This window comes from Triticum aestivum, chromosome 5A (assembly GCF_018294505.1).
Source record: "Triticum aestivum cultivar Chinese Spring chromosome 5A, IWGSC CS RefSeq v2.1, whole genome shotgun sequence".
NCBI classification, from domain to species: Eukaryota; Viridiplantae; Streptophyta; class Magnoliopsida; order Poales; family Poaceae; genus Triticum; species Triticum aestivum.
The window spans coordinates 135,104,597-135,128,484 of NC_057806.1; the positions used below are offsets into that span (position 1 = coordinate 135,104,597).

The following is a 23,888-nucleotide window of genomic DNA, read 5'->3' on the forward strand; positions in this document are numbered from 1 at the left end:
AAAACTTTCAGCACATACACTTGTGGAGTGTGACTGAAACTGAAGTGGAAAAGGGCCCCAGTGATGGTGGACTAACATACCAAGATGATGACTCTACGGAAGTTCCGTTGCAAGCTGATGATGACTCTATGGAAGTTGTGGTGCAAAGCAGAGTGCGAAGGGACCGGGAACGTGTGATCGTTGGTGTTGCAACAGTTGAAGTCATCAAGAAAAGAAGAAAGGTGGTAGAGGATGGACATGAAAGCAAGGATGAGGAAAATGGGACTGATCATACTATGCTGCAATATTGTAGTGATGATGAGGAAAACAAGAGTGGGCATAGAGTTCCTTGTTTTCGTATCGACGACGATGAGTAGAGAAGGTAAATTTGGTCTCCTTGGTGATCTAATGCTATTTTGTCTCCTTGCTAGTTGTTGTTGATTTGATCCTGATGTAGTTTTTGTACTACAAATCTCTCCACGTACCAAAATGCATGAGACTGTGTAGTGATGGAGAGGCAGATGATGGTTGAAGATACAATGCAAAATGATGTAGTTTTGGTGACGGAAGATACAATGCAAAATGAAGATATTGTTTTGAATGAAGAAGCAAAATGATGAACTGAAGATGTTGTTTTTAGAGCTGTTTTTCTTAGTTTTGGTGATCATGTAGTTTTGGTTGTGATGTAAAAGATTGCAAAATGATGTTATTTTTGGACTGAAGATGTTTTTTGAACTTAAGATGTTGTTTTTGGTGAACTGAAGATGTTTTCAGAGCTGTTTTAACTGAATTTTTGGGCGCGCTCCATCAGACAGCCATCTGATCCCACGCACGGCCCCATTTCATTGTGAGCAAAAAAATATGCGCGAGCGGGGACTCGAACCCACGACCGTGCACTCGTTTCACTGTGTTTCTACCACTGGGCTAGGAAGATGCTACTGGTCGTCCACTCTATGCCATCTCTTTTCAAATCATCAAACCAGTTAAGTATCAAACACAGACCTCGCTGACAAGTGGGCCACTCGACCAACTCACTGACAAGTGGGCCATTTTTCTACTCTACCCACTCGACCCTTTTCCCCTGAGCTACCAAAAAATATTGGGCGAGCGGGGGCTCGAACCCATGACCTGCCGCTTATTCCATTGTTTTTCTACCACTGGGCTATTTAGAGGCTGTTGGTTTTGTACTCTATGCCAACCCTTTTCAATATATCAAAACAGAACTCGCTGACAAGTGGACCCACTCTTTTCCCCACTCCTCCTGTCCACTTGACCCGCTCCTCCTCTCCATTATCCACTCGACCCACTCCTCCCCTCCGCCGCCGGCATCCCCTTCTCCTCCATCGACGGCGACGACCTCCCTGGCGAACCACTCCTCCATCGACAGCGACGGCCTCCTAAGGTATGAATCCGCCGAGTCCTTCCTGTTCCTCTTCCTATTGATTAGATTAGGGTTCCCCGGCGCATGCTGATTAGGGTTCCATTGTAGATAGAGTAGTAGATCAAGAGGAGGCACCGTCCACGACACCGACAAGGCCAACAAGCTCAAGCAGTCGCCGTCCCCCCAGGTCCGTTCTGTTCCCCCCATGTTCTTTGATTTGATTTGTTTCCCCCATGTTCTTTGTCGACAAGGCCAACAAGCATGCTGATTTAGGAGTTACTCGTATTGTGCCTGCGCGTGCGTCCCTACTAGAATTGTGGTATACTACATGGCTAATGGTCATATTGTGCCTGCGCGTGCGTTCTGTTGATTCCAGCCCAACTGTCGAGCGATTAGACCACATTCAGAGGGATTTTGTAGACTGAATTAGGCATTTAGGTTTAGGTCCCTTTTGGCCATGTTCAGTTGATGTGGTGCTACCTTGCTAGGTATGCTAGTTTCCATGTGGTTCTCTTCACAGTGACGTAGAATTCATCAGAAATAGAAAAGGCAGACCAAAAGGGGAAAAAATGAAGCCAACACTTATAATGTTGCAAGTGTATTAGTATTTTCCAATTTTGTTTGTTTGTTTTTAAAATAAACATGTTTAAATTTGTCTAAAAAGATGCAGCGGCACACTGGAGCAGTTAAACTTGTAGGGGATCTAGCCTCCAGTGGCCTTTGGCTATATAAACCCTAGCAAAGCAAATTAAGCCAATAGCTATGAATCTCTGAAATTCTAGTGTTAAATTCCGTTTTGTACATGACTATATCGGTGTCAAGCCAATAGCCTTCATGCGCATATCGACGACTATAAAGCTGTTCAGTTTTGTACATGACTGTATTGGGTAGGTGTGTTTAAATTGAGAATCTAGGGTTCAGTTCTTAAGTGCTAGGTTCTAACAAAATGTAGCACATGGGAAGATATGGTCCATTTATAGTAGATATGGTTCATTGTAGATATGGTCCATTTATAGTAGATATGATCCTGATGCTGTGTTTGCCATTTATAGTAGACATGGGCACATGGGCAGATATGGTCCATTGTAGATAGAGTAGTAGTATTCCAAATGTTCACAAGTGCATTGCTTTTTTCTCACTTTTCCTATCATAAATATCCACAAGTGCATTGCTCTTCTCATTTTTATCACTTTTGCCATCATAAACTTGGTTCTGTTCCTATTTATGTCCAGTCCTGTTTATGGTAACTTGTTGTTTAATTACAATGCTGCTTTTCAGAGAAGTGAGATGGCTGGCTTGGAAGGTTTCGAGTTCTTCGAGATCGTAATTGAGAAATCTTGCAGTAGGCAGGTATATTTATCATCACTCATTTCTTTATCATCACTCTGCTGTCTAGTGCTTGATTGCGACAATTAACCACTGCTTGACCCTCGCTGTAGAGGCTGCCTGACAAGTTTGCGAAGATGCTCGCCGGCTGTGAGCCCCACAAAGTGAAGCTGCGGGAGGCCGGCAGCAGGCTTCACAGTATGTGGGAAGTGTTGGTGGTGTTTGATGGTGAAGGCCACATGTACCTAGGGCCCGGCTGGGAGCATTTTGCCCGCGCCCATGAGCTACAGCTCAGGTACTTCCTTGTCTTCCGCTACGACGGCGACGCCATGTTCACCGTGAAGATGTTCGACAACACCATGTGCCGCATGTACTACCAGCACGACGATGATGCCAGTAAGCTCTCTGCCTCTCTTCTTCATGTCCTTTTGGCTTCCTCTACCTGCACGACGACAACACCATGTTCACTCTTTGTTGCATTTAGCCAGGTAATGGGAGCAGCAGCGGGGATGACGAGGAGCAGAGCGGGGATGACGACGAGGAGCAGAGCGGGGATGACAAGCAAAGCGGGGATGACGAGGAGCAGCCTATTCTGGCTGACGACAAACATGCTATGGTGGTGGCTGACGACGACCCTGCTATGGTGGTGGCGGATGACGACCTTGCTATGATGGTGGCGGACGACGACCTTGCTATGGTGGTGGCGGACGACGACCTCGCGATGGTGGTGGCGGACGACGACCTTGCTATGGTGGTGGCGGACGACGACCTCGCGATGGTGGCGGCGCCTGCAATCCCACAGCTCGGCGACAGGACCATGCCAATTGTGATAGAGGAGTACATCCGCGTTGGGATTCGCCACTCTGAGCGCATCAGGTTGATGAAGGAGAAGAAGGAGGAGTGAAGATGTTAAGAAGGTGTTCAGCAGGTTAGGTTTAAGCTTGTTAGTGTAATATGAACATGTCACTGTTAAGTATGTAAGGTTTAATTTTGTGCATGCTCATGGATGCTGTATGACAGTGTCATCTAAACAAGTCATGTTTTTAACAATGAATATTCAGTTTGGTAATTGATGGGAATTGAAATTTTTTATGCATGCTCATGGATGAAAGATAAAATTATGGGTTTTTGTGCATGCTCATGTATGAAACAATATAAGTTTCATTTTTTGAATGCTAAAAACATGACTCAAACCCTAGCCACAGACGACCGCCGTGACTAAATCCGCCGGTTTTTGAAAACACCGTAAAAATTCAAAAACCATTTTTCATTTTTTGAATGCAAAAGACATGCGTTTTTCGTGAAGCGGCTACAAGGAGGGGCACCCCAAACAGCGCCATTCCATGTCTATCTCAAAGTAGACCCTATTTTACGGACGGTCGCCAAAAAGCATGCATTTCTGACCCTCGTAGCTACTCCCAGCAATTCGGACCACCTTCGGCTGATTCAGCTGGAACCGGCTGGAATTTGAACTATGGGTCCTCCATAGCTTGCCCGTTACTTTCACTAAAAATGCTTTTTAGCTTCACAGGTAGGCATTTCATCACAGAATTGACAACAGATTTGCATGGCTCAAACCCTAGCCACGGACGTCCGCCATGATGAAATCGGTCGGTTTTTGAAAACACCGTAAAAAATTCAAAAAAAAATCAAAAAAATGGGAGACCTCCGCGTCACATCATCAAATGTGGCCTACCAACTAGCAAAAATACTAAACTTGCAATACCGGCGTTTTCTTGAAAAAGTGTTCTAAAAAACGACCTACCATGAACAAAGATTCATGGCTTTCAAGTCAAACTAGCATTGATATGGCCGCATCCGTTGAATATTTCTGATAATATGCCCAAATACTAAACTTGCAATACCGGCGTTTTCTTGAAAAAGTGTTCTCAAAAACGACCTACCATGAACGAAGATTCATGGCTTTCAAGCCAAACTAGCAATTATATGGCCGCATCCGTTGAATAGTTTCTGATAATATGCCCAAATTGGGCGCGTGCCTCCGTCTTGTGATGGCAAACAATGTTGCCAAAGCGAGGTTCCAACTTGTTTAACAAAAAAACCGTTTTTCATTTTTTGAATGCAAAGACATGCGTTTTTCGTGAAGCGGCTACAAGGAGGGGCACCCCAAACGGCGCCATTCCATGTCTATCTCAAAGTAGGGCCTATTTGATGGACGGTCGCAAAAAAGCATGCATTTCCGACCCTCATAGCTACTCCCGGAAATTCGTACCACCTTCGGCCGATTCAGCTGGAACCGGCTGGAATTTGAACTGCGGGTCCTCCATAGCTTGCCCGTTATTTTCACTAAAAATGCTTTTTAGCCTCACAGGTAGGAATTTCATCACAGAATCGACAACAGATTTGCACGGCTCAAACCCTAGCCACGGACGGCCGCCGCGACAAAATCGGCCGGTTTTTGAAAACACCGTAAAAAATTCAAAAAAAAATCAAAAAATGGGAGACCTCCGCGTCACATCATCAAATGTGGCCTACCAACTAGCAAAAATACTAAACTTGCAATACCGGTGTTTTCTTGAAAAAGTGTTCTCAAAAACGACCTACCATGAATGAAGATTCATGGCTTTCAAGCCAAACTAGCAATGATATGGCCGCATCCGTTGAATAGTTTCTGATAATATGCCCAAATACTAAACTTGCAATACCGGCGTTTTCTTGAAAAAGTGTTCTCAAAAACGACCTACCATGAACGAAGATTCATGGCTTTCAAGCCAAACTAGCAATTATATGGCCGCATCCGTTGAATAGTTTATGATAATATGCCCAAATTGGGCGCATGCCTCCGTCTTGTGATGGCAAACAATGTTGCCAAAGCGAGGTTCCAACTTGTTTAACAAAAAAACCGTTTTTCATTTTTTGAATGCAAAGACATGCGTTTTTCGTGAAGCGGATACAAGGAGGGGCACCCCAAACGGCGCCATTCCATGTCTATCTCAAAGTAGGGCCTATTTTACGGATGGTCGCCAAAAAGCATGCATTTCCGACCCTCATAGCTACTCCCAGAAATTCGTACCACCTTCGGCCGATTCAGCTGGAACCGGCTGGAATTTGAACTGCGGGTCCTCCATAGCTTGCCCGTTATTTTCACTAAAAATGCTTTTTAGCTTCACAGGTAGGCATTTCATCACAGAATCGACAACAGATTTGCGCGGCTCAAACCCTAGCCACGGACGGCCGCCGCGACGAAATCGGCCGGTTTTTGAAAACACCGTAAAAAATTCAAAAAAAATCAAAAAAATGGGAGACCTCCGCGTCACATCATCAAATGTGGCCTACCAACTAGCAAAAATACTAAACTTGCAATACCGGTGTTTTCTTGAAAAAGTGTTCTCAAAAACGACCTACCATGAATGAAGATTTATGGCTTTCAAGCCAAACTAGAAATGATATGGCCGCATCCGTTGAATAGTTTCTGATAATATGCCCAAATTGGGCGCATGCCTCCGTCTTGTGATGGAAAACAATGTTGCCAAAGCAAGGTTCCAACTTGTTTAACAAAAAAACCATTTTTCATTTTTTGAATGCAAAAGACATGCGTTTTTCGTGAAGCGGCTACAAGGACGGGCACCCCAAACGGCGCCATTCCATGTCTATCTGAAAGTAGACCCTATTTTACGGACGGTCGCCAAAAAGCATGCATTTTCGACCCTCATAGCTACTCCCGGCAATTCGGACCACCTTCGGCCGATTCAGCTGGAACCGGCTGGAATTTGAACTGCGGGTCCTCCATAGCTTGCCCGTTATTTTCACTAAAAATGCTTTTTAGCTTCACAGATAGGCATTTCATCACAGAATCGACAACAAATTCGCACGGCTCAAACCCTAGCCACGGACGGTCGCCGCGACAAAATCGGACGGTTTTTGAAAACACCGTAAAAAATTCAAAAAAAATCAAAAAAATGGGAGACCTCCGCGTCACATCATCAAATGTGGCCTACCAACTAGGAAAAATACTAAACTTGCAATACCGGCGTTTTCTTCAGCTACTCGGTATGATTTTAACCTTGATTTCTACAAAATTTACAAAAAAACCCTATTTTTTCTACCCCCAAACCCAAAAGGATTTCCCTCCCACACCAAAATTTCCCTCCACCAAAATTTCCCTCTCCCAAAATTTCCCTCCACTCCCTCTCCCACTACCAGGCGGGTCCCACCATTCCCTCTCCCACTAACACGCTGGATCCCCTCCCCTCCCCTCCCAAAATCTCCCCTCCCCACCCGCAACCCTATCCTACTCCCCATTCCCCATCCCGCAACCCTCCCTCCTCTGCTCCGCCGTCGAACGCCGACAAACCCAGCTCCGCGCCGCCCCGCCGCCCCTCCCCTGCTTCACGCCGCCCCGCTCCATGCCGCACCGCCACCCCTCCCCTTCCTTCCCCAAATTTCCCCATTCCCCTCCCCTCTCCCCGACGAACCCTAGCTTCTCCCTCCCCGAGCCGCCCCGCCGACGACCACTTCCTCCCCTGCTCCGCGCAGCCCCGCCGCCCGTCCTCTGCTCCGCCCCTCCATTCCCCACCTCCCAGCCCCGACGAATCCCCCCTCCCCTCTCCACACCCTGCAACCCTAGCCCCTCCTCCTCTGCTCCGCCCCGCCCCGCTCTGCTCCCCGATGATGAATCGCCGCTCCGCTCCTCTACATCGACGACGGTGGTGACAAGAGGGTAGATGCGAGCGACGACTACGATAGGAGCCACTACTGCATCATCTACAACACGACGACAGGTACTCCCCTTGTTAGGGTTAGGATTTTCTGGTGGTTCGGTGGATCTCATGGTGCATCTTCTAGGGTTAGGATCTCATGGTGCATCTTCTAGGGTTAGGATCTCCTGATGGTTAGGGTTAGGATCTCTTGGTGGTTAGGGTTCTTCTTCATGGGGATGGGGATGGATTCATGGGGTTAGGATTCATGGGATGATATCCTTCTTGTTCATGGGGTTAGGGTTCGTGTCGTTGGTAATGTGATTTTTTGATGGAGATGGATTCATGGGGTTAGGGTTTTGTGGGGAGGTGGTTCTTTAATCTAGATTTTGTATGCTCTATTTTGATTTTGCATCCCTGTCAATGTCGTTGCCTGATGTTTTGTGTTGTCATGTGGATGCCCTGTGGCAGCTCATCCATGGCCTTGTTTGTCATGCAGGTCATTGAGCAGCATCAGGAGGAGGAGCTCAAGAACGGCTACCACAAAAGTATGTTTTTGTCCATCTCCATCTCCCTCTGCTGCCAATCCTTGTTATGGTTTGTTAATCTTTACTTGTCATAGTGTATTACTTCAGAGCCATTTGCTTTGTTAATCCTTGTTATGCTTTGTTAATTTGTAGTCATAGCGATTTGCTTGCTTGATGACATTGAAGTTGATGTTTGTAAGAGGTCGTTTGTAGCCATACTAATAGTTAACATGATGTAGTAGTTTTCTCTTTGGAATCCCTAGCAGGTACTAAAGTTTTGGATTATATTGCATATTCCTTTTAAATTAACTTGGCTAGTTTAGTGCCACCTCTTGAGTTAAATAAGAACCTGGAGTAAGCTATTGTGATGTAATTGTTGTGCCATTGTGTGAAGTATTGATATCCATTTGCATCTTCGCAGAAATGGCTACATGTTCTTTGAGAAATCTTCCTTTGAAGCCTTCTCCCTGTTTTGTATTTGCTAGAATAAGGATGTTATTCTTTTTGGGTGTTCGATTTGTTTTGCTTGCTGTGGCACTCTGTTAATTGTTCTTGATTATGGTCACCACTAAATCTAAAGCTCTGTAGTTGTTGTTCCCATGCTATCTAGGGTATGTAGGTTCCCATTCATGTTTGGTTTCTATCCTGTGAGCTCCTGCCATGCTTTGGTTTACATATAGAAACCTTTCTGCTCACTGTACTACTAGAGTAGTTCATGTAGGTGTGATATATGCTCTCTGGGTTAGTCTAGTTAATTCATGGTGTTCATTACTAAATAATTAAGTCCATCTGCCATTACTGTGAGCTATACTAATACTAGCACGAGACATTGCCATTCCTACGAGCTATACTAATACTAAATGATTAAGTCCATCTGCCATTCATGGTGTACCTGATAGTGTTGTCACAATACCAATCATATACTATAGACCATTGTGCTATACTAATACTAGCACGAGACGTTGTCAGATTTACCACATGATGTATATGTGATCATGTGGGGACTGGGGAAGGAAAGAGAGTGCGGGGTGGGCTCTATCAGCAGTACATGCTTAATTAGGGTTTCCATCAGCAGTACTTGCTAGTATAAGTATAACTTGGAGAAGGAGCTACTTGCTTGCTTATTAATTAGGGTTTGTATCAATAGTACTTGCTTGCTTCTCTTCAATTTCCTTCATTGCTTGCTTGTTTCTATCAGTAGCACTTTGCTTGCTTGCTTGCTTGTATTAGTAGCACTTATGCACTTTGCTTACTTGCTACTAGTGTACATGCATGCTTGTTTAGTGCACTTACATGTTTGCTTAATTAATAACACTAGATCACTGTATTGTTGATCCATCAAGTTTGTTTCACATGTATTACATGTATGTGCATGATGGTCCACATGCTTTCCTTTATTGATACAAGTGCATCATTTTACTTTATCCCTGTTGTATCTGATTGTTGTTTATTTTATTTTGCAAGCACCACCTCAAGATCATCCATGGCAAGGATGACAATGTCAAGCATGAGGCCAACCGTTGGTATGCAACTTGCTCCTTGTGGTTATACTGTCAGTTTCATAAAATCTGTGTCTTAATATGCTAAGTGAAATGTATTGCTGCAATCTGAATAAGCTGGCTTAATTGTGCCTGTGTGCTGTTAGTCTTCCTTACCTGAATAACTAGGATTAAATGATAATAAAATTTCATAAGATATGTTTGGCTGCCTGTCCATGCATTCCAAACATTCACCTAATAGTTACGTTTCCTTTATCATGCAAAGAAGAGCCTCTCACCGAGTACGAGAAGGTTAGGGCTAGAAATATCATGAGGAACAATCGAATGTTGCAGTCCCTTGGCATCGGTGCAATAGCGTCGATGATTAGGAAAACAAATGGTGTACAAGAAGGTAGAAGTGATGAGGTTCAAGAGGGTAGTGGAGTTATCAATGATGACCCAGAGTACAATCCTAAGGAGGATGAAGTTATTGATGGAGAGGAAGTGGATGATGTTGTAGTCAACAAGATTGTTAAGGTGCAAACTCTGTCTTGCTTGGAGGGTTGGGGTTCTGTTATTCTATGTTATTCCTTGTGCTCACATATTTCTCTTGTGATCTAATGCTTTTTTCCGTGCTGTTTATATGAGGCACTAAAGGAATCTAGGACGAAGAGGCCTGGTGTTAAGAAGACAGTCAGCAAGAAGAACAAGAGCTCAGAAACATCTGCTGCAATGCCTCCAGGAAGGGTGATGGCCCCAGCTCCAGGACAAAAAAAGAGGATCCTGGAACCTGATGAACCTGCCCTTGATAGAGTCACAAGGCAGAAAGCAAGGATGGCGACTGCGACGGACCATCAGGAAAGTATGCTGCGCATGGACTCTCAGACCTCGGTGCAAATGGGTGATGAGTTGCCGCCCATGGATGAAGGAACCACTCTCAGCATGGATGGAAGTGGCACTGTCTGCCTAGATGAAGCAGGAACCATCTGCATTGATGAAGCAGGCACTGTCCACACATACCTCAGCCCTGCTGCACCTTCTATTGATAGGAACGCTGTCATCAATGAAGAAGAACAGCAGCTTGTGCTTCAATCAGGCAAGTTGACCTTTGCAATGCTATCTTTTACTAGTGCATTTTCCAAATGGAATGATCATGTATGCTTTTGTCGATTCCTGCATTTGTTGATTTATATTCTAATTTATGAGTTCAGTTTCATTTTCAGATGCAATGACTCCCAAGACTAGACTTAGAAAGGGCAAAGGGCTAGAGAGGATCACCAAGTTGCTTGGTAGCAAGGTGCCTATCCAAATTGCCGAAGGGATGATTCGTCAGAGAAGCCTCTGCAGGCAGCAAAGCTTGCTTCTGAGTGTGGACTCATTGCAAAAAGCCATCTTCCAGTTCTTCCTCACTTCAAGCTATACAAAAAAATGCAAGTCTATTAGAGAACTACATTGGGAAAGTTGTTGTAAGCTACTTGTTTCATAGTTAATGTGCTATCTATTTTCTGTTACACCTATGCATGATCACTAATATTGTTCCTACCTTGTTTGCTATCTTGGTAGGCAAATTTTGAGATGAACACGGACTCGGAGACTATCAAGACCTCGTGCAAAGATATTCTGCAGAAATATTCAAAGAACAGACGCCATCAGATCAAGAAGAAGTATTTTGATACCGTAGCCGCAAATAAAGTCAGCATTAAGTCTCCGGTGCCTGATCTAACGGATGGTGAATGACAAGCTCTGGTGGAGATGTGGTCTACCCCAAGACACAAGGTTTGTCTCTGCTTTTTTTGATGCTTTATGTTCTGCACATGATATGCTAGTGCTAGATCATGCTGACAGTATGTTTTTTTGTAGGAAACCTGTGTGTCGAACAAGATGAATAGAGAAAAAGTCGTGTACAATCACATAACTGGTTCCAGGCACTACACAGCACACATTTTTGCCACTGTGAGAACTCTTCTCTAGAGACCTTACCGTTTGATCCTCATTGAATAACATTTCTGATTCTTGCTGAATAACATTTTGATTTTTGTTGAAAAACATTTTAGAAAGAAGAGCGTAAGGGTGAGGAGCTGCCTGCGATTGACTTGTCTAAGGCCACCCACAACAGCAAGAAGCACGGGTTTTCGGAGCCAGTCAAGACTGCTATAGTAAGTCACTCCATGCTTTGCCCTGTTTGATTCACAGCCAGCTTTGATGCTTTGATGATTTGATCTTGTTTGATTCGGAGCCAGTCAAGAACACACGCTATGTTCCATGCTTTGATGTTGTTTGATAGTTCAACAAAGATATCAGAACTTGCTGTAGCTATTTGATGCACTTTATGATATGATGAAATTTGATCTGAATGTTAGTTTGATGATCGGCTCACTCGGGAAGCCATCTTATATAGAACCACCATTCTAGGCTTAATGAAGTGATCATATTGTTCCAATTGCATGTCTCCAGGTCACTAGTCATCATCTTCTTGTATAGATTTTGTGTGCTGGTTTGGTTACTTCAAATAATCCATTTGTGTGCTGGTTTGGTTTATCTTGCTTGGTTTGGTTTGCAAAATGTGAAATAGATCTCCCACTAATGCCTATCATTTTCCTCCATATGCTAGCTTGAGATGGAAAAAATGAAGGACACGCCGGTACCAGAAGGTGAAGAGCCAAAGTCTGCTGTTGAAATTGTCGAACAAGTCCTCAAGACCGAAGTCAAGCAAAGCACATTCCTTAGGAATGTTGGGCTCCAGTAATCTAGGAACAACTCCGGCAAAGCAACAACTGAAGTTGCTGCTCATGTTCGTGACCTTGAGCAGAAGCTGGAGAGGTCTGAGCTTCAAGCTGAAGTGATGCAAGAAGAATTGGCGGCAATCAAGATGAAGGTGGAAGAATCTGAAGCTGCACGCGACAAGGAACTTGAGCTGCTGCCCAAGAAGTCTCAAGAGCAGGAAGAGCAGTTATCCCACTTGATGGCTCTCTTTGGAGCTAAGGCAGTTTGATGGTCTTTGAACTTGCTGTGCAGTTTGTCTTTGAACTTGATGTGAAGTTATGTCGTAGTAGGTCATGAACTTATGTGGATCTGGTAGTGTTTTGCATCTGGTAGTGTTTGTTGCATTTTGCACTTGGTAGTGTTTTGCATCTGGTAGTGTTTTGCACCTGGCTATTTTAAGCCTTGTGGATCACTTGTGGATCTTGTGAACCTGGGCCTGTTTATAGTTATGTGGATCTTGTGAACCTGGGCTTGTGGATCATTTTCTGAAGTCATGCAAAATATGAACCTGGGCTCTAAAAAGGCCGAGGCCCAAACAAGAATTAGATTAAAAAGGCTTGGGCCTAAAAAAAGAAATGACTGTAAGAAAAAAATTTACAAAAGGTTGCATAACACAAAATAAAAACGCCAAGGCCCAAATTCGAACTAGATTAAAAAGGCTGTGGCCCAAAACAATAGTGGAATATAAAAAAATCAATAGAAAAAGGCTCCATTCCCAGAAAATAAAAGGCCAAATTATTGGGCCAGGCCCATGCAGATAAGCAGAATAAAGAGAAAAAAAATTAAATGGGCTGAATTATTGGGCTTGGCCCATCAAGACGGCTGAAATGGACCGGGCTGATTCTATTTTACGACCTTTTCATTTGGTCGTAAGTCTGCCACGTCAGCCTGCCACGGTAGATCTGACGTGGTGTGGTCGGATTGCTTGTGACCAAAACAGTTGGTCGTTAAATCTACGACATTTTTTGGTCATAAACATTTGCGACCATTCCAGAAGAAAGGTCGCTAATGTCAGTTTATGAGGGCGAGCTTTTGACCTTATGTTTTTGGTCACAAAAAGGTCACAAATGGAAATTTGTGACCATTCAGTGACCAATAGTGGTGGTCACAAGTTGACATATTTCTTGTAGTGGGTTGCCACAAGGGATTGCAGACGGGGACCCCCACGACCACTACACCCACGGCCCCGACGAACCGCCTCCCACACATCCCCATCGATGAACTGCAAAATACCCCATTGTCTTCCATCTCTGCCTCATTCACAGGAACCATCATTGCCGCTTCCATCTCCACTGCACACAAACCACAAACTTCTCCTCCAAAGCCCACAATCGCCGAAGGAAGGCGATGGTGGAGGAACCGTCCGCCAAGCGACATCATGGCGAGACGTCAGACAAGACCAGCAACCTCGTCGACGTTCACATCCCCGGAGAGAAGCGCGAGTACACGAGAACCCTCACAGGGGTTGAGCTCCACGGCAAAGAGACGCTGGAGATCGTCTGCACCAGCAAACCAGACAAGGTCGACGAGATGATGAGGAGGCTCAGGATGAAGGGTGGCGGCTTGTATCCGAGCTTCATCGGAGTTGATGTGGAATACACAAGTGAAGATGAAACTCCACAGATGACGGCAGTCCTGCAGTTGTGCGTCGAGGAATTCTGCTTGGTGTACCACATCGCAGCGGCCACAAAGTGGTAACCCATACTACTGTTCATTCATCTATTGTACTAGTACTACTCCCTAAAAACTTCATTAAACTTGTTTCCCAACTAGATGAACTACTATAGTTTGTGAAGTGGATTTACGAGTACATGTTTCTCAAGTTACATGCATTTCTGAAACTGTGAAGTGGATTGTTTCACCAGATTAGCATCTGAAAACTGATGCATTGGATTAGTATCTGAAAAATGTTTATAGAATTCTGAACTTGATGCCCCAAATTAATTTCTGAACTTGATGTACAGGCATATATTCTGATCTTGATGCACTAGTATAGTTTATAGAATTGTTGTATTAAAAGATGTTTGGTGAAGTAGTATAGGTCCATATCTTGATGCACATGTTGCTCAAATTAATTTCTGAAGTTGATATAGAATTGATGCACAAAGATGTATCAAGAACTGGTATAGGTCTTTTATTCAACAAAAAAGAAAACTAAACTTGAATCAAGCAGCACATATATCATTGACTCTAGTAAAAATGATTCTTCAATTTGGTGAAGCATTTCGTGAAGCACTGAAGATAGCAAAAAAGAAAAATTACATGGTGTAGTTTAATTTAATTTTAGGACTTTGTGTACTAGTTTCTGAACTACATTCATCCATGACTTATACTATATAAGGATCTACCTCATGGATTATCACTTGTAAAACCAAAAAGCAGAAGAATTAAATCTTCAAAAAAGAACACTAACCTTCAATATGTGTCTCCCCCCTTTAGGACCAAGAGCCTCAAACAGTTCCTGCGGGAGGAGAAATTGTACACATTTGTCGGTTTTAGCATTGGAGGTGACAAGCGCATGCTGGACAAGTCTGGTTTGGAGATCAACCCCAACAATTTCATCGACATGCAGCGCAAGTGGAAAGATCCAACCACCAACAAATACTATGACTCCTTGGCTGATGTTGCAGGCGGTGTCATCCACTCATTCTAGAAAGGCATGAAGAAGAAGATCGAGAGGAAGGAAGACCACAAACTGTGGGGGACCAGCCCGCTGCCAGACAAGCTCATCGAGCATGCAGGAATAGATGCGTACGCCACGTACAAGTCAAGGAAGACAATCGACAACATCGTCACAGGTTGGGATATTTCAAAAGAGCAGGAGGCTGACCCCTACTACCACTGCAACTTCGCGGGATGAAGATGCATTAAAGTTTGCCTTCGTGTTGCTCGCTGAGGGAGTCCTGGATTAGGGGGTGTCCGGATAGCCGGACTATACCTTCGGCCGGACTCCTGGACTATGAAGATACAAGATTGAAGACTTCGTCCCGTGTCCGGAAGGGACTTTCCTTGGCGTGGAAGGCAAGCTTGGCGATACGGATATGTAGATCTCCTACCATTGTAACCGACTCTGTGTAACCCTAGCCCTCTCCGGTGTCTATCTAAACCAGAGGGTCTTAGTCCGTAGGACGAACAACAATCATACCATAGGCTAGCTTCTAGGGTTTAGCCTCTCTGATCTCGTGGTAGATCTACTCTTGTACTACCCATATCATCAATATCAATCAACAAGGACGTAGGGTTTTACCTCCATCAAGAGGGCCAGAACCTGGGTAAAACATTGTGTCCCCTGCCTCCTGTTACCATCCGCCTAGACGCATAGTTCGGGACCCCCTACCCGAGATCCGCCGGTTTTGACACCGACATTGGTGCTTTCATTGAGAGTTCCTCTGTGTCGTCACTTTTTGGCCCGATGGCTTCTCCGATCATCAACAGCGATGCGATCCAGGGTGAGACTTTTCTCCCCGGACAGATCTTCGTATTCGGCGGCTTTGCACTATGGGCCAATTCGCTTGTTCATCTGGAGCAGATCGAAAGCTACGCCCCTGGCCATCAGGTCAGATTTGGAAGTTTGAACTACACGGCCGACATCCGCGGAGACTTGATCTTCGATGGATTCGAGCCACAGCCAAGCGCGCTACACTGTCACAATGGGCATGATCTAGCTTTGCCGCCGAACAGTGCCCTGGAGGCTGCATCTGTGTCTGCTCCAACCCCTAGCTCGGGGCCGATCACACCAATCGAGGATGGGTGGTTAGACACCGCCTCGGGGGCTGCAATCTCTACGGCGATCAAGCCGAACACCAGCCTTATCCTCTACGAAGCCCGTGACTCCAAGGTGCCGGACTCCGAGCCCTCTGCGCCCCTACTGATCTAATCCGATTGGGTGCCAATCATGGAGTTCACCGCCGCAGACATCTTTCAGCACTCACCCTTCGGCGACATTCTGAATTGACTCAGGTCTCTCTCTTTGTGAGGAGAGCCCTGGCCGGACTATGACCGGCAGGATTGGGATGTGGACGACAAAGAAATTCGATGCCCACCCACCACCCACTTCGTAGCCACTGTCGATAATTTAAATGACGTGCTCTAATTAGAATCCAAAGTCATCAACGGTATGGACGACGATGTAGGAGATGAACATGAACCAACGCCTATAAGGCACTGGAAAGCCACCTCATCTCATGATGTATACGTGGTGGACACACCCAAAGGAAGCGACAACGAGGAACACAGGGATGCAAAGAGGGATCGTTCACTCGAAAAGCAATCAAAGCGGCGGCGTAAGCACCACTCCAAGCCCCGCCTCGACAGAGACAGCAGCCATACAGACTCAACCATAGAGTAGGACAAGTCGGAGGACGACGAACATGCCTTCGAGCAAGCGTCCGAACAGGGCAACTTGGATAAACAAACCGAACACCCCGCCCCCGGCAAAAACAACAGTCCGGACGACCTTACGCCGGATAAACTCATGGAGCAGAAGAAGCTCCACAAAAGGCTCGTCGCCACTGCGCATAGCCTGAAAAAGCAGAAGCGGAAGCTCAAAACTACGGAAGATGCACTCATAATCAGATGGAGCAAAGTATGCAACACCGCAGACAAATATGGTGGCAATCGCCGCACAAAAAGCTATCCAAAGCGAATGCTACTGCCTGAATTTGGCGAGAAGGCCTTAGAGCCCCCGCATTCAAAAAATAGGAAAGCCATCCGGTCGGATAGACGACCGCATGGCCAGCATGGAGCGGCAAGCGGCGCCGCACACAAGTCGGCACGCTATCCACCAAAGGATCTGCATCAAAAAGACGGCCCAGCCAGATCTATCTACGGGCCAAGAAAGCAAGCTCTAGTAAGCAATGCAACACAACAAATATCCGAACATCACGGCACACCCAAATACAGGGGTGCCGCACACCCCCTATGTTTCACCGATGAGGTGCTGGACCATGAATTTCCAGCGTGATTCAAGCCCGTAAACATAGAGGCGTACGACGGAACAACAGACCCTGGGTCTGGATCGAGGATTATATCCTCCACATACACATGGCCAGAGGAGATGACCTCCATGCCATAAAATACTTACCCCTCAAGCTTAAAGGGCCAGCTCGGCATTGGCTCAAAAGCCTTCCCAAAAACACCTTTGGAAGTTGGGAAGAGCTTGAGGATGCTTTCCGGGCAAATTTTCAAGGGACCTATGTCCACCCTCCGGATGCAGACGATCTCAGTCACATAACTCAACAGCCCGGAGAGTCAGCCCGGAAATTCTGGAACAAATTTCTTACTAAAAAGAATCAAATAGTCGACTGTCCGGACGCCGAAGCCCTAGCAGCTTTTAAGCATAACGTTCGAGACGAATGGCGCACCAGACACCTCGACCAAGAAAAGCCAAGAACAATGGTCGCATTAACAAGCCTCATGACCCGCTTTTGCGCAGGAGAGGACAGCTGGTTGGCAAGATGTAGCACCAGCAACCCAAGTACATCCGTAGTTAGGGATGGAAACTGAAAACCCCGACGCAGCAAGGACCAGCGCCGGAATAAGGGAAACAAACCAAAGAGCACGGCGGTCAACGCCGGATTCTAAAGCTTGCGGCAGAATCAGAGAAAGCCGCCCCTCAAGGATAACAGGGACGAGCTATCCAACTTAAACAAAATCTTGGACAAGATATGTCAAATACACAGTACTCCCGGGAAGCCTGCGAACTATACCCACAGAGATTGTTGGGTTTTCAAGCAAGCCGGCAAACTCAACGCCGAACACAAGGGGCTCGACACACCAAGTGAGGACGACGACGAACCCCACAAGCAGAGCACCAGGAAACAAAAGGATTTCCCACAAGAAGTCAAAACAGTAAACTTACTTCACGTGACGAACAGAACGGCGCAACCAGAGATACGCGCCATACGGCCTATACCAAAGGAGTCTCGCCAATGGTTGTTAAAACCGATCACCTTCGACCATCAGGATTACTCTAGAAGTATCTGGAACGCAGGCTGGACTGCCTTGGTATTAGATCCAATAATCGGCGGACTCCACTTTACAAATGTCCTGATGGACGGCGGCAGTGGTCTAAACCTGTTATACCAGGACACAATCTACAACATGGGGATAGACCCAACAAAAATTTGCCATAGCAAAACCTCCTTTCAAGGGGTAACGCCAGGCCCAGATGCCCGCTGTATGGGTTCTCTCCGGCTAGAAGTTATGTTTGGCTCCCCCGATAACTTCCATCGCGAACAGCTAACTTTCCACATCGCCCCATTCTCATGTAGCTATCAAGAACTGCTGGGACGCGAAACTTTCGCCCGCTTTAATGCAATACCGCATTATGCATCTCTTACGCTTAAGATGCCCGGTCCACGAGGCATCATCTCATTAAAGGGAAAACATTGAGTGTTCTTCTCGTGCGGAAGACAGTGCGGCTGCCTTGACAGCCCCACAATAAAGCGGCTTCACCAGCCAAAGCACCTAAACAGGTCGTCAAGACCACGGACACGGCTAGACGAGTCCGACATAAACATACAATTGATAAAGGCTTAATAGCCGTATACCCCTGTACTAGGGGCTCCGCGCAGATAAAACAAGAGACAATAAAGCTCAATTTTACCCATTTCGATTTATACTTTGTTTATTTAGTATAACTTATGTTCGGCACGATCTTTCTTAAACTAAGTTCCTCTCTTTTACAGATGAACACCGTGCTACGCCCGTCCAGGATACGGCACAACGGAGACACAGGCGCAGACGTGCAACAGGGACCCGTTCCAAGGATTCTTTTCAGATTAAGACCCTACGTAAACCTTTTTTACTGTCTCTTGTTGATACACATCCCGTGGTTTCTTGGTATAACCAAGGAGGAGGCTGGCATTTTGGCATGTGGCCACGTCAGAGTTTTGCGTGTACCTGGACACTAGGGGCTTATTACTAAGGGCGTTATCCCACCCGCCCTCATAAAGACCGAATACCTTAGGGAGTGTTCGGCGTCGCGAGTTTGGCCTTATATGCATCAGCTCCGAATCATGTCTTCAGTCAAATGTTGGGTTTGCCCGGCTCCAGTGTTTTGCTGCCTTACGTTCCGGTCTATCGGCTAAGGCGGCACCAGGAGAACTACTGCGATTGTGCCCCGGTTCGGCCAGGTGAGAACCTCAGTAGAGAAAGCCGAAAACTGACTATCATGATATAGCGTGAGACTGGTCAACCATTTGATGACTTACCGGAATCTTTAGGATTCCTCCGCATTAACGAAGGGCCATTTCTCGGCCAGGCACATATGCGCCCCAAGTTCGGGCGAGCGCAGGCGCCACCAGGGGCTATATAAGTAGCCTCACTGTCAAACTCCTATGGCTAAGTGAAAGTGATAAAGCATCATAGTCCGATTGCCTAGTTCGCTGCGCAATCACCTCCTTTGTAGGACCAAGACATTGGATCAAGTGTGAAAATGCGCCTTCTGCGAACACCACCGCATTATGTGCGTGGGGGCTGAAGCCGACGACTGCCATCTTTCAGATTATATATACAGATATGTTAAACGGCTGCACAGGAGGTATTATAATACTTGCAGGCACAAGTATAAAAAGCTTCTACAATTTATCAAAATATTGTTTTACAATAATATATGTTATTCGAATATAGTATCCTTCGAGCACTGCGTCTCTATTAAACGAGCGCCTTGCAGAACTTCCTGAAAATAGTGCTCGGCAGGTACTCGGTTTCCATCCGAGTCTGGGGATGCAACAGCGGTGGCCTCCATTTCCGCCCAGTATGTATTGACACGGGCAAGAGCCATCCGCGCACCCTCTATGCACGCTAACCTCTTCATTGCATCCATATGCGACACCGCACCAAGGAACTGCTGCACCAAGTTGAAATAACTTTTCGGCTCTGGCCTCTCTGGCCATAGATGACTCATGACATACTTCATGGCGAGTCCGGACAACCTATTCAACTCGGCCCATTCGGCCAAACGATCGGCTAATGACAGTGGACGCTCTAGATTGTGGAATTGCGACCAAAAGAGCTTTTCCACTTCGCGATCTTCTTGATCTCAGAAGTGTTTGGCCGCATCTGCGGCACTCGCTACCAAATCCAGATAGGTGTCCGTCGTACTCCACATCAGATTTAATGGAGCATGTTTAGGATCACAAAACTTCCTCCGTAGCATAAAGGGCTTTCCAGCCGCGATCTCTCCGGCCTGACGCAGCTCCTCCTTCATAGCTCTCATCGCAGAGCGAGCATCCTTGGCATCGGCAACGGCCTTCTCCAGGTCCGTCTGTTCCGCCTGATCTTCTTTTTCAAGAAGCTTGCAACGGTCTGTAGCGCTCTTCAACTTCACAGCCATCTCGACCATTTCCTTCTTGCTTTGGCAGTGAGCAGCCTATTCGGCTTTCAGCTCTTCAATTGCCTTTCCGGCAGCTGCATCACTTTTTCTGGCTTGCTCCTTGGGTTGGGCAAGTTCCGCCCGAAGATTCTCCATGGCAGCAGCACCATCTGCATCAAGCGCACACATTGTAAGATACTGGCATAACGCTCCTCTTACCAGGTGCCGCCGGAGTAATTACATACCTTGTGCCTCGTCAAGCCGCTTCTTGACAAGCGCGATGTCGGCATCTGCCACGTCAAGTTGCAGCTTTAGCTCGGCAAATTCATCAGTCTCGCTGGCCACCCAACACTTCGCCACCTACGTATGAAGGCGGCATATTAGACCTGTGATTATGATCCTCTGCGCGCCGTCACTTTTGACAACGCACAGAGTCTCAGGGGCTACTATCTACACAGGGCGCATCTTATTTATGCGCAACTGTCCAAAAGGGTACATTATCTCACGTACCTCAAAACCTGGCAGTAAACTCCTGATGGCCTCGTGCAATCCGCTCTCCGCGGATGAAATCCTCTCAATCACCGTACCCATCAATGCACGGTACTCCTCTGAGATAGATGCTCGCCCTAGCAGATCCTTCAGCTCCTCCGACCGCGCACCCGACGGTGCCGGACTCGTCCAATGGCCATTTTCGAAGGCCGGACACGGAGGGCTTTGGGGGGCCATATGACTACCTTCCGGCCCTACCGGATTCGAGAAACCCTCCACGACGATACCTCAGGGTCACCCGCCTCGCAAGGAGGTACGGCAGGGGGAGGCGTTCCGCTCTCCATCATCTCCGGAAGAAGATCCCCCGAAGACGAGCTCTGCTGAGAAGGGCTAAGGTCCGAGCTACAAGGTAAATTTTCGATTACTTTTCTTAGATATAAAGCAGGGATTTCCCTCATTTCCTAAAAAGAAAACTCCTCTCTACTTACGGCTCGTTGGAGGTATGATCCCCTTGAGGGCATAATTCGGCCGAAGTATCCCCCAGCACAGGACCCTCTGGCGAAGATTTCTTCCCCCGCTTTGAGGCCATGGTCTCCGGGTCTTCAGAGGCGGTCCTCTTCTTCCCTTGAGGAGAAGAATTTTCGATTCCTCCCTTCCAAACAGCCTCCTTCGAGGAGGTCGTAGCTTCCTTGTCCCCTCCCTCGCTTTCCTCCGAAGGCACAACCTCCAACATCCTGACTAGCACGGGACCCGGCGTGGTCTCGGGGAGGGGGGCCGGACACCTGATTAGCTTTGCTTTCGCTATCCACTCCTGTTTAAAGGACAACTATTTTAAGGGCAATTTTATAAATATGCGGATTGCGAGTCCAGGCACAGGGCTACTTACTTGAGTATCCGGGCGGTTGCAGCTCAGACCTGCGTCCTCGGTCAAGTCCGGACACATTGCTTGTGATCCAAAGAGCAATTTGTACATCTCCACGGGCGTCGTGGTCCCTCCGGATTGAACTCCCACAGGCGGAGGGGGCGACATTTGCAGGGCAGAGCTCGGCGAATCAGCATAACCTGTGTCACCGCGACCAGACTGATATATCTTTCTAGGAGATCTCAAATGCGGCCTTGCAACAAGGGCACGTCCTTGGAGGGACCCCAGTCAAGTCCTTTATTGACCCATGACACTAGCTATGGTGGGGGACCCGAGCGAAAGGCAGGTGGCGCCACCCACTTGGTGCTCCTAGGAGCGGTGATATAAAACCACTCTCGTTGCCATAACCTGGACTCCTCTTGAAAAGAGCCCTCGGGCCATGGAGCACCAGCATTCTTTCTTATAAAAGCACCTCCACACTCTGCGTGCCGTCCCTCGATCATCTTCGGCTCTACTTTGAAGGTCTTGAGCCATAGTCCGAAGTGAGGAGTAATACGGAGGAAGGCTTCACACACGACGATGAATGAGGAAATATGGAGGATGGACTCCGGGGCTAAGTCGTGAAATTCCATCCCATAATAATACATGAGCCCCCTCACGAAGGGATCCGTCGGGAAGCCTAGCCCCCGAAGGAAGTGAGACATGAACACCACACTCTCACCAGGCTTGGGAGTGGGAATGACCTGCCCTTGAGCAGGCAGCCTATGCCAGATTTCGCCGGTCAAGAACCTGGCCTCTCTCAACTTTAGCACGTCCTCCTCCGTGACGGAGGAGGGCATCCATCGGCGTCGAAGGTCGGAACCGGACATTGTTAAAGGTCCGAAGCGCCTGAAATCTGGAGCCTTGGGTGTTGGAACTCGAGGCGAAGGGCGAACTCTTTTGAGATTGAAAGAAGGGAGTAAGGCCTTGGTCTCTTTATAAGAGGTTGAATACCAAGGGCCCTCCCCATGACCGTTTGGGACTCGCCTTTGATCGAGAAAACATACCAACAGGTACGGTTGGGTTACCCACGCCCGTATTGATGAGAATCCCGGAATAAGGGGACACGATCTCTGCTTTGACAAGACGTGCCAAGGAAACCGCCTCGCTAAACGCGCTAAGGTGGGACAGTAAAACGATTCAAGTAAAGACCTGGCCGTGGTGTGATGTCACGCTACGGAATACGTCAGCAAATTAGATTTGTGTAAATATTATTCTCTCTATGGCAATATGTGGAAACTTATTTTGCAGAGCCGGACACTACATTTGTGTTCAAAATCTTTTATGAAGTACTTGGAGGAGGAACCCACCTTGCAATGCCGAAGACAATCTGCGCGCCGGACTCGTCGTCATTGAAGCCTGGTTCAGGGGCTACTGAGGGAGTCCCGGATTAGGGGGTGTCCGGATAGCCGGGCTATACCTTCGGCCGGACTCCTGGACTATGAAGATACAAGATTGAAGACTTTGTCCCATGTCTGGAAGGGACTTTCCTTAGCCCGAGGGCTCTTTTCCTTGAACCGACTATGTGTAACCCTAGCCCCTTCCCGTGTCTATATAAACCGGAGGGTCTTAGTCCGTAGGACGAACAACAATCATACCATAGGCTAGCTTCTAGGGTTTAGCCTCTCTGATCTCGTGGTAGATCTACTCTTGTACTACCCATATCATCAATATCAATCAAGTAGGACGTAGGGTTTTACCTCCATCAAGAGGGCCCGAACCTGGGTAAAACATTGTGTCCCCTGCCTCCTGTTACCATCCGCCTAGACGCACAGTTCGGGACCCCCTACCCGAGATCCGCCGGTTTTGACACCGACACTTGCGCTTATGCTTGTCCTTAATCTTGTTTTTTCAGATTTGTAGTTTGCTTTTGTTATGTTGAACCAGCTACCTTATGTTATGTGTGTCAGCGTTTGAACAAGTTTGCCTATGTCCATCAAGTACATCGTTTGCTTATGTCATTCAACAAATATGATAGCTTCCTATTTTGTTGATCTATCATTTCAAGTTGAACTAGGTTGAAGTTGAAACTTTATGGCTGCCACACAACACTAGTAATGGAGCAACAA

At 46.7% G+C, this 23,888-nt stretch overlaps 1 protein-coding gene across 2 annotated transcripts; it reads left to right on the forward strand.

The window, feature by feature from the left end:
• The first annotated feature begins 1,276 nt into the window (after positions 1-1,276).
• LOC123106710 (B3 domain-containing protein REM20-like) lies at positions 1,277-3,608 on the forward strand. 2 transcript variants are annotated; one of them, XM_044528801.1, is made up of 5 exons: positions 1,277-1,381; positions 1,469-1,547; positions 2,639-2,710; positions 2,800-3,082; positions 3,175-3,608. In XM_044528801.1, the coding sequence occupies exons 3-5, from the start codon at positions 2,648-2,650 to the stop codon at positions 3,588-3,590; spliced, it is 762 nt and encodes a 253-aa protein (XP_044384736.1). In that variant the 5' UTR covers positions 1,277-1,381; positions 1,469-1,547; positions 2,639-2,647; the 3' UTR covers positions 3,591-3,608. The 2 variants fall into 2 exon arrangements, with proteins under 2 accessions (XP_044384736.1, XP_044384737.1); XM_044528802.1 differs by lacking the exon at positions 1,277-1,381 and having other exon boundaries at positions 1,395-1,547.
• The last annotated feature ends 20,280 nt before the right edge of the window (positions 3,609-23,888 follow it).